The 13,726-nt window shown below is 39.5% G+C and overlaps 5 protein-coding genes across 8 annotated transcripts; 2 read left to right on the top strand and 3 right to left on the bottom strand.

The window, feature by feature from the left end:
- Positions 1 to 246: 246 nt before the first annotated feature.
- lost (methenyltetrahydrofolate synthase domain-containing protein lost) lies at positions 247 to 5,307 on the bottom strand. 2 transcript variants are annotated; one of them, XM_068298207.1, is made up of 6 exons: positions 5,068 to 5,307; positions 3,331 to 3,501; positions 2,526 to 3,247; positions 2,290 to 2,358; positions 2,002 to 2,221; positions 247 to 1,934 (listed from the first exon to the last, which is right to left on the bottom strand). In XM_068298207.1, the coding sequence occupies exons 1-6, from the start codon at positions 5,147 to 5,149 to the stop codon at positions 1,513 to 1,515; spliced, it is 1,686 nt and encodes a 561-aa protein (XP_068154308.1). In that variant the 5' UTR covers positions 5,150 to 5,307; the 3' UTR covers positions 247 to 1,512. The 2 variants fall into 2 exon arrangements, with proteins under 2 accessions (XP_068154308.1, XP_068154307.1); XM_068298206.1 differs by having other exon boundaries at positions 2,290 to 2,361; positions 5,068 to 5,306.
- Positions 5,185 to 7,611, bottom strand: LOC137583249 (BTB/POZ domain-containing protein KCTD9). The gene is made up of 4 exons (XM_068298208.1): positions 6,882 to 7,611; positions 6,742 to 6,820; positions 6,051 to 6,657; positions 5,185 to 5,340 (listed from the first exon to the last, which is right to left on the bottom strand). The coding sequence occupies exons 1-3, from the start codon at positions 7,539 to 7,541 to the stop codon at positions 6,422 to 6,424; spliced, it is 975 nt and encodes a 324-aa protein (XP_068154309.1). The 5' UTR covers positions 7,542 to 7,611; the 3' UTR covers positions 5,185 to 5,340; positions 6,051 to 6,421.
- A 467-nt stretch (positions 7,612 to 8,078) lies between these two features.
- Positions 8,079 to 9,558, top strand: LOC137581760 (Golgi to ER traffic protein 4 homolog). Its single transcript, XM_068296022.1, has 2 exons — positions 8,079 to 8,609; positions 8,685 to 9,558. The coding sequence occupies exons 1-2, from the start codon at positions 8,352 to 8,354 to the stop codon at positions 9,318 to 9,320; spliced, it is 894 nt and encodes a 297-aa protein (XP_068152123.1). The 5' UTR covers positions 8,079 to 8,351; the 3' UTR covers positions 9,321 to 9,558.
- Positions 9,559 to 9,690: 132 nt separating this feature from the next.
- RpS13 (ribosomal protein S13) lies at positions 9,691 to 10,615 on the bottom strand. Its single transcript, XM_068296024.1, has 2 exons — positions 10,480 to 10,615; positions 9,691 to 10,255 (listed from the first exon to the last, which is right to left on the bottom strand). The coding sequence occupies exons 1-2, from the start codon at positions 10,500 to 10,502 to the stop codon at positions 9,823 to 9,825; spliced, it is 456 nt and encodes a 151-aa protein (XP_068152125.1). The 5' UTR covers positions 10,503 to 10,615; the 3' UTR covers positions 9,691 to 9,822.
- Positions 10,616 to 10,921: 306 nt separating this feature from the next.
- On the top strand, positions 10,922 to 13,030 carry LOC137581759 (E3 ubiquitin-protein ligase MARCHF5). Of its 3 annotated transcripts, none has more exons than XM_068296019.1 (4): positions 10,922 to 11,074; positions 11,139 to 11,248; positions 11,338 to 12,109; positions 12,169 to 13,030. In XM_068296019.1, exons 3-4 carry the CDS (start codon positions 11,358 to 11,360, stop codon positions 12,560 to 12,562), a joined length of 1,146 nt encoding a protein of 381 aa, XP_068152120.1. In that variant the 5' UTR covers positions 10,922 to 11,074; positions 11,139 to 11,248; positions 11,338 to 11,357; the 3' UTR covers positions 12,563 to 13,030. The 3 variants fall into 3 exon arrangements, with proteins under 3 accessions (XP_068152120.1, XP_068152121.1, XP_068152122.1); XM_068296020.1 differs by having other exon boundaries at positions 11,311 to 12,109; XM_068296021.1 differs by lacking the exon at positions 10,922 to 11,074 and having other exon boundaries at positions 11,093 to 11,248; positions 11,311 to 12,109.
- The last annotated feature ends 696 nt before the right edge of the window (positions 13,031 to 13,726 follow it).

Here is a 13,726-nt window from a genome sequence, read left to right as displayed (position 1 = left end):
AGTTCAGGCTAGGTTGATATTCAGATTCTAAGATTAGAGCTTTGAAGGATAAAACATTTACACATGGTATATGATATCTATAATGTTCTAAGTTTGTGCCTTCAGCGCCGAGTGATCGAATATTCTGGTCCTTTTTTCAATTCCCCAAAGCATCAAATGAACCAGGTCTAATAGCAAGACTAACAACTGGAATTCAGAATTAAAATTCAGTTGTAGTTAAAGAAAAGATTAAACAATTGGTAACAGTTCAATTTTTTTGAAGTTTTTATTTCAAGTTATATTTCAATCATGTTTCACATTTGTTTGTTTGCTTGTAATGCTTTTCTTTGTATAAAAAAGAGTAAATAATTGTAATCTTGTATTGTATCATTGTTTGTTTTCACGCCTTTGTTGATCCATTTCTTTTTAAAAACATATATATATATCTGTATATATATATATATATATAAGTTATGGTTATTGGTGTTTGTGGTGTAATTATGGTAAACACTAACCAAATTTACAATAATAATGTTGACTCTTTTCTATTATTGTGTGTTTGTTTGTTTTGTTTTTCTTTCTTTCAACGGAAATGCAACATGTTAATAGTTTGTTAATTCATTGTTGTTGAATCCAGGTTTTTTTTTCTTTTTGTATTTTGATTTTATATTTTTTTTTTAGTTTTTCGTTTTGTTTTATGGTTATTCTATATATTTTACGAATAGCTCTTAACATACGCCCAGTTATTGCTATCGGTCCAAATCGTGCCAATGCTCTCCAAGAAAAAGCAGCTCAACTGCCTTAATGAGGAGTGGCCGGACGATCGGGCTATAGCAAGCTCTCGAGTCCAGAGAGGGCGTAAAATTAAATTTATATGAAAGAGAAGTTGAATGAAAACTGCAACATGAGTTGGCCCAAGTAAAAGAACAAGTTAGTGAAGGGTTATTACTATTTGGGGCTGAAATTGTGTGTTTTGGATGTTTTACCACATTGCAGATGTGGAACACGAAGATTGTTGTATAGGTCGTGTGTAAACTCATTTGTTGCACGAATTTTGTTTTTTTTTTTTTTTTTTTTTTTGATTTTGTTTGTTTTTAAGCAAAAACAAATGCAATTGTTAAGAAAAAGCGTCAGTGATTTTGTGTGTTTTGTCGTTAGAAGAATTTTGCTTCTCTGTTGCTCTTCTCTATAGCTATTGGTTGTCGTTGTTAGAAGAAGAATAAAGGAAAAGAAGAAACTTTAAGCGGCAAATTATGATATCTGGAGACTGTGTTTGAGTGTTGTTAATGGCTATGAGTTGTTTTTGAGTGTGTGTGTGTGAAGTGAGATGAAGTGTATGACTGTGTGTGTTGTTGTTGTTGGTGGTGGTGTCGCTTGGAGTTCACTGCTATTGTTGATTGTTTAGTGTTTGTGTTACTTTTCGACTCTTTCGAAACAAAATGATACTCGTTTTCGTTGAACTCCAAACGTGATGCTACTGCTGGCGGACATCCGCCTAAACATTTTGTTGGCTGCACCAAGCTCTTGGTCATACTATACAGTGGTGGTGTCCACTGACTCGATGCGTGCAGCGCCCGTGTCATCTCCGCCATTGCCAGCAGCTGTTTGACCTTCGCCATTGAGGGCTTCGCCATTACCAGCATTACCATCCTCGCCAGTGGCAGCATTACCACCAGCCGCATTGGTGCCCTTTTTAGCTCCAAATTTAATCAACTCCACATTGACATTAATGGTTTTTGTCTGCACTAGTGTTGCGGTTTCGACCGGCTCAGTTTTCACAGCAGCAGCATCGCCGCCGTCGGCTCCAGTAGACTCTGCAGTGGCACCACTGCCGCCACCAGTGGTAATCGTCAGAGAGAGATCGTTCAGTGACTTTAGCACCTTGTCGATATCATCCTGGGTGCTGGGAGTGCCATTGCGATTTCCGAAGTGCAAAAAGCATTTACCAAAGTGACCTACAGACAAAAGTAAAATAAGCACAATGTAAAATAAATAAATTAATGGAGACTGTCTGTTGACTACCTTTCCACGTGATTGACATGGGATTGCATTCGCGCTTGCGCAATTCCGTTTTTAAATCCTTGACTCGAATGTCGCGCGTCAGGTTTGTCAATTTAATACAAAAGTCACGAGGAGCGCGGTTCTTGTTCTTCTTTTGACGACGCTCGCCACCTCCAGCTTCATCTTGTTTACGATCCTCACTCTTTGCACCACCCTCAACACCAGACTGATCGCCCTCAGACTGCAAACAAAATGGTTATGGGAAGTTAATTTCAAGCTTAACGATTTTCTGATTTTTATTACACTTACCCTAGTTGGGCGTCTGCGACGATTAATATAACGACCTTTACGACGGGGAGCACGCTTCTGTGCGTTATCCTGCTGCAAAAGAAACATATAATATTTTTTGGTTAGTATAGAATTCAGCTGAAGGATTTCACATGTAAAAAATAAACAAAAAAAATGTCTTTGAAAATATCCTTTCCGTTCGTTTTACAATTGGCTAAGTTAACTATACACCACAGCAGCTTAATTTATGTACTTACTCCACCGACTTGCTGTTCGTTATCAGTCTGAGAGGTGGTGCGTCCTGGGTTTCCTCGTTGGAAGCGACGACGCATCGGTCCACGACGACGCCTATTGTTTTGATGCTGCTCGACATCGGTATCCTCCTCCTTCAGGGATATGGCCTTGCCTGACTTCTCTTCTCGCTCCTTAAGCTGTTGCAACACGGGCAAAATCTTAAGGCGACGCTCAGACAACACTTCCCAGAAGACACCGGCGGGACGGGGCAGGTGTTTGGCCACGCGTATCACTTCGGTGGGCGTTATAATTAAATCCACCGGTGTATCGTACTTCTGAAACAGATTTACCGGCAACGTGTCCACCACCTGCAAATCATGCACAATTGTGGCAATGACTGTTTCTGGTGTAATAGAGCCCAATTCAATAAGCAGGCCTATGTCCAGATCGGCAAATCCATTGCCGCGTCCAATACGATAACCGTCGCGCGACACTACTACAGAACCGATAACTACCAAATCAAGCTTCAGGTTACTGTCAAGTCCAATTTCCGTGCGGTACTTTTGTATTTCCTGGACACGCAGGGCCACCTTTTTTTGCTCATCGGGGGCATCCCCTGGCACTTCAACCTTAAAACAAAGTGCCGACGAGTCACGTGTGCTGGGCAAGTAGACAGTCTTGTTAGCCAGCAGAGCCTGTTCCTTAAAGTCGTGCAAAGCCCGATCGATGTTCACTTTAATGTGGTCTGCAAGTGGTCAAAAATTAAAATAGGTTTAATCAAAATGTACATTTAATGTTCTAATTGCATTAGTATATTTTTCAACGTACGTGCTTTCTTGAACTCCTCCTGCTGAATGAGCAATGCAGCGGCCTTATCGGCATCCACGAACGCAGGAATTCGATTGAATATGCTGTTAGAGCCGACTCCAACCCTGCCCTCCTGGATTTTCTTCCAGGTTTGGACGCGCAATGAGCGCTTTGTAGGCTCCAAGGGCTGAGCTATAAAAATGAAAATTGGAAACCGTTAAATTGTATGGTCAATAGAATAGAAATACAGACGCAATAATTTAAATTTATTTTTGATAGAACCGCCCCAAAGTCGCTCGTTATCTCTTATCGCTGACCCAGGTTTTAGCACAAGCATTTTCTTATCACGTCAGGTTCACTTTAGTAGGTGATAGCTGATAAACCGGTTTTCACGCCCAGTAAACGATGCGATAGCAATAAAAAAAAAAAACTAAACAAATGGTGAATGCATTATACCGCCGTTTTCAAATTAGAATTACTGTCTTTTTCTCTTTCTAATTTTTAGATAGAAGAAGCAGAGATCTGCATTGCGAGTGTTTTTAATAGAGTTGCCACCTGTCTGCACGACACATTGTACATCCCCACATACATATGTTAAAGAGAAGTAATTAAATCAAATGCCAACTGTCGGTATTGGCACATTCCTGCTTATATACATAAGTATGTACATGCTAGTATATACTACCACAAACAAAATTGCGTGTGTGCGTGTCAGAAAATTGAATTGCAAAGTATTAAAAATATCGATATTGACGCATGACCAATAAGTTGGCAACGCTGCTGCGACCACTCATTCATACGCTCGCACGCACACACACACACCACAAACATTGTTCAGCGATGAGAGCATCAAAATGCGAAATTTCTCAATTAAAATGAAAGGGGCATACAAATGTTTTTGCATTTCATGAAAAACTTACTTTTCCAAAAGAGAGTATACATTTGATGACAGTAAAGTTTATAGAACATTCTTAATAAACCCTCGTCTCATGTACGTGTGTTTGTGTATATGAGATATGGGTGCGTTTGTATGCCTCGCTTGCATAGAATGACATTAGCGGCGAAAGAGCGAGAAGACAACACACACACACACACGCATGCGAACATATACATATACCAAAAAGTAAAAATAATAACTTGAAACATTCAAATCATCGGCGGCCAAGAGCAACTAAAATGGTCACCAACTATGATTCACTTTGCACTATTAGTTGTGTGTCCTCTCTCGCTCTTCCACACCGCATACTAATTGTAAAATCTTTGAGCAATTTTCAGCATAAGAATGCGCGCCACGATGACGTAATTAATAATAGCAGCAACAAAACAAACATGGATCGCCAAAGAAAAGTAAGGCGGCGGGGCGGACTCCTACATACATACATACACATTTGTACATACAAATGTATATTTGTGTTGCCGTCAAATTAAGTTTACAGTTTCAGCAATTTGACAACTCTTATTTACCGCTAGTAATCTATTGAAAGAAATATGGCGGCATTTTTTTCATTCTTTTTTGACAAGTTCGTTTAAAAATGGCCGTAGGCAAAAATTGGCAGCTCCCAACTCCCTGCCCTTGATCCATTTGCAAAGCATGAGAATATATATTCGCATGTGTACTCAAAATTCATGCTGCCAAATGCACATATTTCTAACGCATCACTGAGCAGTCATGATAACAATAATTCTGTTTCACAGGCGCGGGCCAGAAAAAAATAAAATACATATGCAATTTCCCATTTCATTAAAGAAAAAACTTACTTGTCGATGATACCTCCTGCGCTGCGTTAGCGCCATTCTCCGCAGCGGCGGCAGCGGGAGCTGCGTTGCTTTGATTTTCCATTGTATTTCGTTTATATAAAATGTGTGTTTAAACTGTTTTCCGTTCTCGTTTTTTCTGCTACTTTTTCTTTTTTTTCTTCAACAATTTCTGCTCTTTTTCTTTCACTCAATTTACACAATTTACACAGCAACGTCCAACTTCTCCGGCGCTTCCAACAAAACCACGTTGAAATTATCGATATATAAATAGGGCTAAATAAGTGGAGATAAAACAAAACGATGTCACTATCGATATATCGATATTTTTGCATTTGTTTAAATAGGGTGTTTACACTTGGATTATTTCCATATAATTTATCGCTAAAATGAAGGTATGACATTGAAAAGAAATATCAAATGTACATAGATATGATGGAATTTGTGTTCAAAATCTAGTAGAACAATTTTTTTTTAAAGATTCTAAATGCTTTTTTGCCATTTAACATAACTTTTTGTCCATATACCAATATAATTTTTCGTTTACTATGTCTACAAATATATAATGTGGTGTAAACACCTCTTCTGCGTCCTGCCAACAGGAAACTTGGTAGTGTTATCCTATATTATAAAAATGAAGTTGCCTTTAACAATTTCTAAAAAACAGGAATGTTTTATTAAGTCAACCTTCTATTTTGTAAAAATAATTTTGAATGGCATTATATGTGGTTCTAGTCCCTTTCAAAATAAAATGCATGCACATAAACTTCCAGAAAAAAATGGTGAAATCTTAAAGAAAAACAGATTTTAATTCCCTTAATGTTCAACCTTTCGCCTGCCACACACAATCAACTAAAACAACTCTTTAAATTATCCAGTTATAGAAGACACGAAGCCGCTCATGGCAAAAATAAACGTAGTATATTGCATATATGTACATACATATGTACATAGTTACGCAAGTCATTAGGACTCAAAAAACTCACCTGGGATTAAGAGAATCTCCTCGGCATCCGTTGAATATTCACTGGCAAGTATTATGATAAAACACAAATCGGAAACTTTACAAATTAATGAAAAATCACTGAAGTCAATGCTTAATTCAACCGTCTACGACGAAGTGAGAATATCGAATGAATGTCGGGTGACAGTAAAACAAGCAGTACGTCAGATTTGTTAGATTTGTCAAATTGAATTTTTTTTTTTTTGACTTACTTAATACTGTTTAATGTTACCGTTACTGTTTACTGTTAATACTATTTTGGAACAATTCGAATTATTTACACAATACACATTTTATATCTATTAAGTGAAATCTGCCATTGCACTAAAATGATATGAAATTGCCCGGCTGGGGTCAACGAATGGCTTGCGACATATGCAACGGGGTTACCATAAGGGTAAGCTCCGCATCCTTTAGATTTGCGCCTCTAAGGTTTGCCTCCTGCAAATCACTGCCCGATAAATTGCAACGCTCTAGATCCGCCCCAGCAAGGACGGCAGAGCGCAGATTGCAGTTCTTCATATTAGCATTCTTTAAATTGGCAACACGTAAATTAACACCAGCCATGTTACTACCTTCAAGGCATGCACCTGAAAGATTCATGAATATAATATTATATATTATATTTATATATATATTTATGTGTATGTATTTATATTTTAAGAAAAACTCACCTTTTAAATTAACGCCTTCCAGGTTTGTACGGACGCCGGTTGGATCCTCAAAGTTGCAGCCACGCAGGTTAGCTCCTTCCTTCAGAAAAAAGAGACAGATAAATAAAAATGCAGTATTTGATAAACGAATTGCAGCAAACCATATTGGCACATAGGGCACGAATGGAAACCAACTGGGCGCACTCTAAGTTGGCATACTGAAGATCCGCTCGCTCTAGACAGCAATAATTAAGATTCGTGTGAGATAAATTGCATCGCGACATGTTGGCGTATTTAAAGTTTATGTTCCGAAAGTCGAGCTTCCTTAGATCAGCGCCTGATAAGTTAACGCCTTGGAAACGCAACTCAGTTAGCACAGATGTCTGTATTATGGCCTTAATCACGTCCATTCGCGTGAGAGGCCAAAAATCATTTGGTGGTCCTTCCTGCTGGCTTATCAGCTCCTCCAAATGAGCCACCAGAGAACATATGCCGAAAAATCGAGCCTCCTCCAGCACACCTTTGATGCTTATCTGAGCATCGCATACGAACTGGCCATGACGCAAATAATTCAGTATAGGCTCAAAATAATGTGGACTGCGATCAATCAAATAAGCTCCCTGCTCATCCCTTTCGCTCGGTCTAATAACGTTCCCATCCTGAAGGAACATGCGAGCCAGCATCGAGTCCGGTTCTCGTAACAAAGTGTCGACTGTGGTTGTGTACACCTGACCCCCCACATTTAATTTAACCCATCGGCTAACAGCCTGCTGCAGCTCTTCCCCTTCTCCACATCCGTTGCCACTCGCCTCCTTTTCCATCAATGCACATGCACTTTTACCCCAAAGACTTGTTTATTTTTATTTATTATATTGGCCCCTATTTCTCTTTTTGTCTGATATTTACCCACTATTTTCTGCATGTCTGGATTGTTCAACACTAAGTGTTCCCGTATAAATTTTGATCAGAGAATTAAAAAATCATTTCATTTGTTAAATAGATTAATTGTTTAATAGATTCTGCATATATTTCTCGTTTTTTAAAGTAATATATGTCTTTAGGTTACGTATGTTTTTTTTTTTTTTTTAACTAAAGATAGTTTCATATCTTAAGATTATTTACGATTTATTTTAAAGTTTTTTGCTGGGTTCCTTGACTACCTTAAGATTTGTACCCTTGTTTGCTTAAAATATTAATAAAACTTTTTATTAATTTGTAAATAGATAATAAGTGCTAGAATGTTTCAATAAGTCAAAGCTCCCCACGATACCCTACCATAGTTCGACATTGGCATCCCTTCATAATTGATGCAGTCGATTTCACGAAATCGATTGGTGAAATCGATTGACTAATTGTGCTTCTGGCAACACTGATTGACTCTACTCATAGAGCTACCATACAAATTATAAATATCCAATTTAGCTTATATTTTCCAATCCTCTGACACATCGTTATACTATATCCTTGATCGAAGCAAACGATTCGCTACAATATGGCCACCGCCGAGGGCGAACGTCCAGTAGGCAGCAGCAGTTCTGAAACTGGCAACTCCGCCAGCCAACGGGGGAGTGAGTCGTGTCCTCCATAAGTTGGCCAACTCGCTCGAGGCAGGCGACTTCTATGAGGCTCATATGATGTATAGGACGTTATATTTCCGTTATACGGCTCAGAAGCGATATCAAGATTGCTTAGTCTTGTTGTTCGATGGAGCCGAGAAGCTGATTGCCAAGGATCAGCAAAGCAGTGCTGCGGATCTATCTCTGCTACTGATAGACACGCTGGAAAAAAGAGGCTCCTTGCCTGGAGATAATAATTTCTATTGGGTCCCACGGTTGGGTTCACTTATCCGTGGCTTTAGCCCGACCACTGTGGAACGCGATACATTTATTGTGAGTACCAACATGTACATACATGTATACACATAAAATTTTGAGTGATGTGACAAAATGCTATTGGCTTTTCAGCAACGGGTCGTTAAATGGAGCAGTGGTCTACATGGCAAGTACGGGCATCCAGTCTTGCATAAGCTAATCGCCCATGTGTATTGGAACGAAGGCAACGTTGAGTCGGCGCGTCACCATTATCTACTCTGCCAGGATGGTAGTTTGTGTGGACGGGTGCTAATTCAAATAAGCCAAAGCAAGGGTTTTCGCAGTGAGGTGGATTTGTTTCTTGTGCAGGCCGTGCTTCAGCAATTGTCGCTGAAGGATCAAAGAACAGCCGAAGTTATGTTTTATGAGTATACACGTTACCACCCGAAGATATTACGGCACGAGTTCCCATTTAGAGAGCCTCTTGTGAATTTCCTTTATTTCTTGTTCCGCCTCATCGACACAAAATCTGTTAGCGGCTTCCGCGCCCTGCGAAAGCTGTACGATCCATCACTAAAACGGGACACGTCATTTCTAAAATATCTGACGAAAATTGGAATTGTCTATTTCGATGAACAGCCCGAGGTGCCGCATAGTGGTCCATCGGGACTGGGTGGGATGATTGGCGATATATTCAACCGTCTAATGCAAGGTTTTGATGACGATGATATTGAAGAACCACAGTCTTCGGCGGCAAGACGACATAACGCCAACAACGAACTCGACTAATATCGTCTATAATTGGAATGGATAATGAGATGGTCCTTTATAGCATTAAGCGCCCGTTTCAGTTCAAGTCGACACCAAAAGCAACAGGAACTACCGCAGTCTTTTCTCTTCGGACTTTATTTTTCATTGTTATTTTAATTGTGTGCAAAATTATTGTACTTTACCGTAACGGTGCGCATTATTTGCAATGTATTTAGATTCCCGAACGGATTGGAAAATAAATGTATTTTAAAAGCGATTTATTTACAGTTTTGTGTTGCATTATTAAAGAGCTTAGCAATTGGTTTTAGCCGGCCATGGTGTGGGCTTGATTAAGTTAGCAACTTGGTTTTTCTTCTTAAAAGCATTTATTAGAAAATGATAGAAAATGTTATTCTTCCGGTTGGGTGTGTTTATTTGATATTCTTCTTATTGTTGTTGTACATGGTAAAAGAGGAAAATTTATTTTCAAAACAAACTAACAACTATCGAATACCATGTTCGGCTTGATAGCAGCTGTTCCTTACGCAACCAGAGCAGAGGCGGTGCTCGATTCGTATTTCCAGTTTGGTGGCAGAACGCTCCTTGTCTTGTAGTAGCGGGCCAGGCGGTGAATTCTGGACTCGACCAGAATCAAACGGAACTTGCCGTCCTTGTCCTTGCGATTACGTTCCAAATGCTTACGGATGGCCACAGCCTTCTTGATCATGTGGTACAAATCTTCTGGGATATCGGGCTTCAGACCCACAGATTTCATGATGCGCAGAATTTTGTTGCCATTCACGAAACGCACCTGTGCAACACCGTGAGAGTCACGCAGGATGATACCAATTTTGGAAGGCGTCAAACCCTTCTTGCCCAATTTCTTAATTTGCTCCTTAACATCCTCAGAGTTCAGCTTCAGCCATGATGGCACTGTGCGACGATAAGGTAGAGCGGATTGGGAAATACCCTTGCTGCAAGAAGAATCGTTGGGTTGTTAGAGCTGTGCGCATTGAGTATAGTATCGCGAGTACATTTGCAAAACATGTGCTTGCCTCTGTGGACAATTTTTCAACTTCAATCCCACTCTGGCACTGAAGGTAACATATAAATTACATCAAACTATAGCACGGGCATAGTTTGCAAATGTACTGGTTCAACCGGCTGCTTTAAATTTAATAGAAAATGCAATTTTTACCCAGGAGCGTGCATACGACCCATCTTGATAGCCTGATTTTTGACACGAAAAGAATGTAAAACCGATATCCAAGTATCGATATTGACGCTAATACTCACTCCAAGCTATCGATACCATTTATGAACAGAAGCAACTCTGAACAAAGGCAGAGATGCCAAAATCAGTCAAAACAAGTCGTAAATGCAAACGATATTTTGAATTTTTGTGCGTCTTTAGCTACGACATTTGAGTTATTTTGCATTTTTTATTACAGTTTCTTCTGCAAAATTTCACTTAACCAACGATGCCAAAGCATCGATATCATTGCCAAAAATCAACTCTGAGAATAGTGTTGCCAGAATCAGTCAAAGCACGATATAGAGATGAACAATGATCAGATTTTTCAATCACTGCAACTTAGGCCGAGACCAAAATATTTTAAAAATTCCCACATAGCAATCGGCTTACTTTCAATTTAATACACTATTGTCAAAAGGCCTAAATCAGAACAAGAATAAATTATGAAATAGCTTATGCGCTAAATATATTCATTCCATCTTCAACGCATACTCAAAGTGTGAATTGTTGTTTTCAAATATCTAAGAATTGCAAACACGTAAATGTCGCTCATCTCTAGCTTCTGCCAACTAATGTAAATTTTATTTTTTGTTTTGCGTTAGTTTTTACAGTTGAAGTCGGTAGAAAACCAGTTAACATACAACTAAGTACAAAGAAAGTGCAAAGCTAATCCAAATTATCCAAAGGCAAAGACCAAGGCACATCACCCAAAGTAAGCGATAATCGAAAATGATATACACCTGTGCAAAAGTGCAGCAATCCGATTAATATTAGCATAAATCTTTCATTGCACATTCGCAGGTGTGGCACCTTACAGCAAAATGGATGACATTGCGGCAGAGGCCGCACAATCCACACAAGTTTCGGACTCAGGATCCGTTAACCATACAACGGTTATAGTGCAACCGGACGGAGATGCAGATTCCGTTCCCGTACCATCTGTTGTTGCTGATAAGGACACGATGTTAAAGGCAACGACGGTAAATACCAACACATCCACAACCGTTTCGGTTAGTGCTGATCCTCAGGAACCAGAGCGATGTTGCTGGATTTGTTTTGCCACTGACGAGGACAATCGACTGGCCTCTTGGGTGAAGCCGTGCCAATGCCGTGGCACAACCAAGTGGGTCCACCAAAGCTGCCTTTATCGCTGGATCGATGAGAAAACTCAGAAGGGCAATGCACTGCGGTCTGTATCATGTCCGCAATGCCAGACAGAATACATAATTGTGTTCCCCCAAATGGGTAAATTTGGTGGTGTCTTGGAAGCGATGGATAATATTATAAAGCGCCTGAGTCCATTCCTGGCGGCCGGATTTGTTGTCGGCTCACTCTACTGGACGGCTGTGACATATGGGGCTGTTACATTTTTGCAAATTGTTGGCCACGAGAACGGCATGTCCATCATGGAGGGTGGCGACCCATTAGTTCTGCTTATTGGCCTTCCTGCTATACCAGTTGGCCTCATATTGGGACGGCTAATACGTTGGGAAGACGCCCTTTTGCGTTTAATACGCAACCGTGGCACGGTTGTTCGCAAGTTTCCCTTTGTGAATTTGATTTATCCAAGACTGTAAGTTAATTCCTTACATATATTCCTGGCTTATTCAACAAATTTCTTGACTTTTGCAGTAATCAAGATTCTGAGGAGCAGCAACAAAGCATTAGTAATCCGGTCACACCTGCTTTAACCGATCCCGTATCGGCAACTCGCGTCTTTTGCGGTGCCCTTATACTGCCGACTATATCCTCTATTGTAGGACGCATACTATTTGATTCTGTGGACAATACATTGCATCGCACTCTCTTGGGCGGTTTGACCTTCATTACAGTCAAGGGTATACTGAAAATATATTTGAAGCAAAAACAATATGCACGACGCAAGAAGCGTCGCATTGTGGACTACACCGAGGAGAATATACGCAATTTCATGCATCGCAATGTTAATCATGCAGCAGGAGGAGCAGCAAATGCAAGCGGAGGGGGGCTCGTAATCAACCGCCGACCTCCGGCGGAATTCGTCTAGCGCCGGCGCATGACCGTCAGCAGGGGGCCAATGTTGGCAGCGTTGTTTAAGATGTTGATGATAAAAACCATCCTATATACTATGGCCTAAGACCAGTTGGTTTTTCTTTTAAGTTAATTGATTGTCCCCACTAGCAGACACCCCCACTCCACACACACGCTCAACGCAAAACGAATTCATGCTAAAATTTATTGTTAAATGCATTCTTACCACGGAATTGCGCGATATAGGCCAAGTACATCTTGTATTTTTTGTTGTTAACCAAACCAAAATCAAATTACGACACAGGTTCCCGGTCCCTTTTTTTTAGCCATATTAAGGATTAATATAGATACTTCCTAAAAACAAAAAAAAAATATTTTGAATTTATATACTACATATATTTAACATTAACACTTGTAAATTACAATGTTGCCTATGTAAATAAAAAACAAATCCTCGGCTTTGGCTGAATTATTAATATAATAATATGGCCTTTGGAATCGTCCACGAAACACTTTGTGATATAGTGCAATGTCCAAGAGATAAGATATATGCGATCACTACTGCTTTGCGAATCTCTGAATGACGAAGAGCCGATCTATCTTCTCAAGCTTTGCAAGAAAGTGTAAATAATGTTTTAGTTAGCCTTGTAATACGGCTCTGCTGAGTCATCGAGACTACATATCTAAATATTTTCTATACATTTACTATATATTTTTATATGAAATGTGTGTGACTCAATGTGTGTGTATATATGTACATCTATTCAGCATTAAACAAGAGCAACAGCTTCTATCCATCTATTATGTATGTTCATATATACGTATCTAATATTTAAGTGTGTGTGTACCTACATATATGTTTGATCGAATTGTAGAGACACCAAAGATACTGTTAAAGACCGCGATCCCGTCCGTCTCAAAGTGAATGCTCCAAAAAGCGATCTAATCATTTATAATTGTTAGCAAGTTTTGTGTTTGTTTGTTTTGTCTATTTGCGCTTATCATCGAGAAAACACAACAACACGGTTAGACGAAAGATATCCGCTGTGTGCATATAGAAAATATATATGTACATACATATGTATGTACGTACAAGCGGAAAACACAATCTAATATGGCCACTGGTGACTCTTGAATGCACTTCAAATTTAAGACCCAATAAAGACTTAGTTTTTAACGA

This window comes from Drosophila tropicalis, unplaced genomic scaffold (assembly GCF_018151085.1).
Source record: "Drosophila tropicalis isolate 14030-0801.00 unplaced genomic scaffold, ASM1815108v1 contig_859, whole genome shotgun sequence".
Lineage (NCBI taxonomy): Eukaryota > Metazoa > Arthropoda > Insecta > Diptera > Drosophilidae > Drosophila > Drosophila tropicalis.
Note: the sequence above shows the minus strand (reverse complement) of the source record. Positions and strands in the feature narration are given on the sequence as shown.

Bases quoted from the DNA above. Each gene is read 5' to 3' on its own strand.
- LOC137583249 (XM_068298208.1), bottom strand. From the start codon at position 7,541: ATGGAAAAGGAGGCGAGTGGCAACGGATGTGGAGAAGGGGAAGAGCTG. The intron at 6,821-6,881 runs GTTTGCTGCAAT...TTTTTTCTGAAG, and splicing joins GTGCCCTATGTGCCAATATG to GAAGGAGCTAACCTGCGTGG. The intron at 6,658-6,741 runs GTGAGTTTTTCT...TGAATCTTTCAG, and splicing joins GGAAGGCGTTAATTTAAAAG to GTGCATGCCTTGAAGGTAGT.
- lost (XM_068298206.1), bottom strand. From the start codon at position 5,149: ATGGAAAATCAAAGCAACGCAGCTCCCGCTGCCGCCGCTGCGGAGAAT. The intron at 3,502-5,067 runs GTAAGTTTTTTC...TCATTTTTATAG, and splicing joins GCAGGAGGTATCATCGACAA to CTCAGCCCTTGGAGCCTACA. The intron at 1,935-2,001 runs GTAGTCAACAGA...TTTTGTCTGTAG, and splicing joins CATGTCAATCACGTGGAAAG to GTCACTTTGGTAAATGCTTT.
- LOC137581760 (XM_068296022.1), top strand. From the start codon at position 8,352: ATGATGTATAGGACGTTATATTTCCGTTATACGGCTCAGAAGCGATAT. The intron at 8,610-8,684 runs GTGAGTACCAAC...TTGGCTTTTCAG, and splicing joins TGGAACGCGATACATTTATT to CAACGGGTCGTTAAATGGAG.
- LOC137581759 (XM_068296019.1), top strand. From the start codon at position 11,358: ATGGATGACATTGCGGCAGAGGCCGCACAATCCACACAAGTTTCGGAC. The intron at 12,110-12,168 runs GTAAGTTAATTC...TGACTTTTGCAG, and splicing joins AATTTGATTTATCCAAGACT to TAATCAAGATTCTGAGGAGC.
- RpS13 (XM_068296024.1), bottom strand. From the start codon at position 10,502: ATGGGTCGTATGCACGCTCCTGG. The intron at 10,256-10,479 runs GTAAAAATTGCA...TTCTTCTTGCAG, and splicing joins GGTCGTATGCACGCTCCTGG to CAAGGGTATTTCCCAATCCG.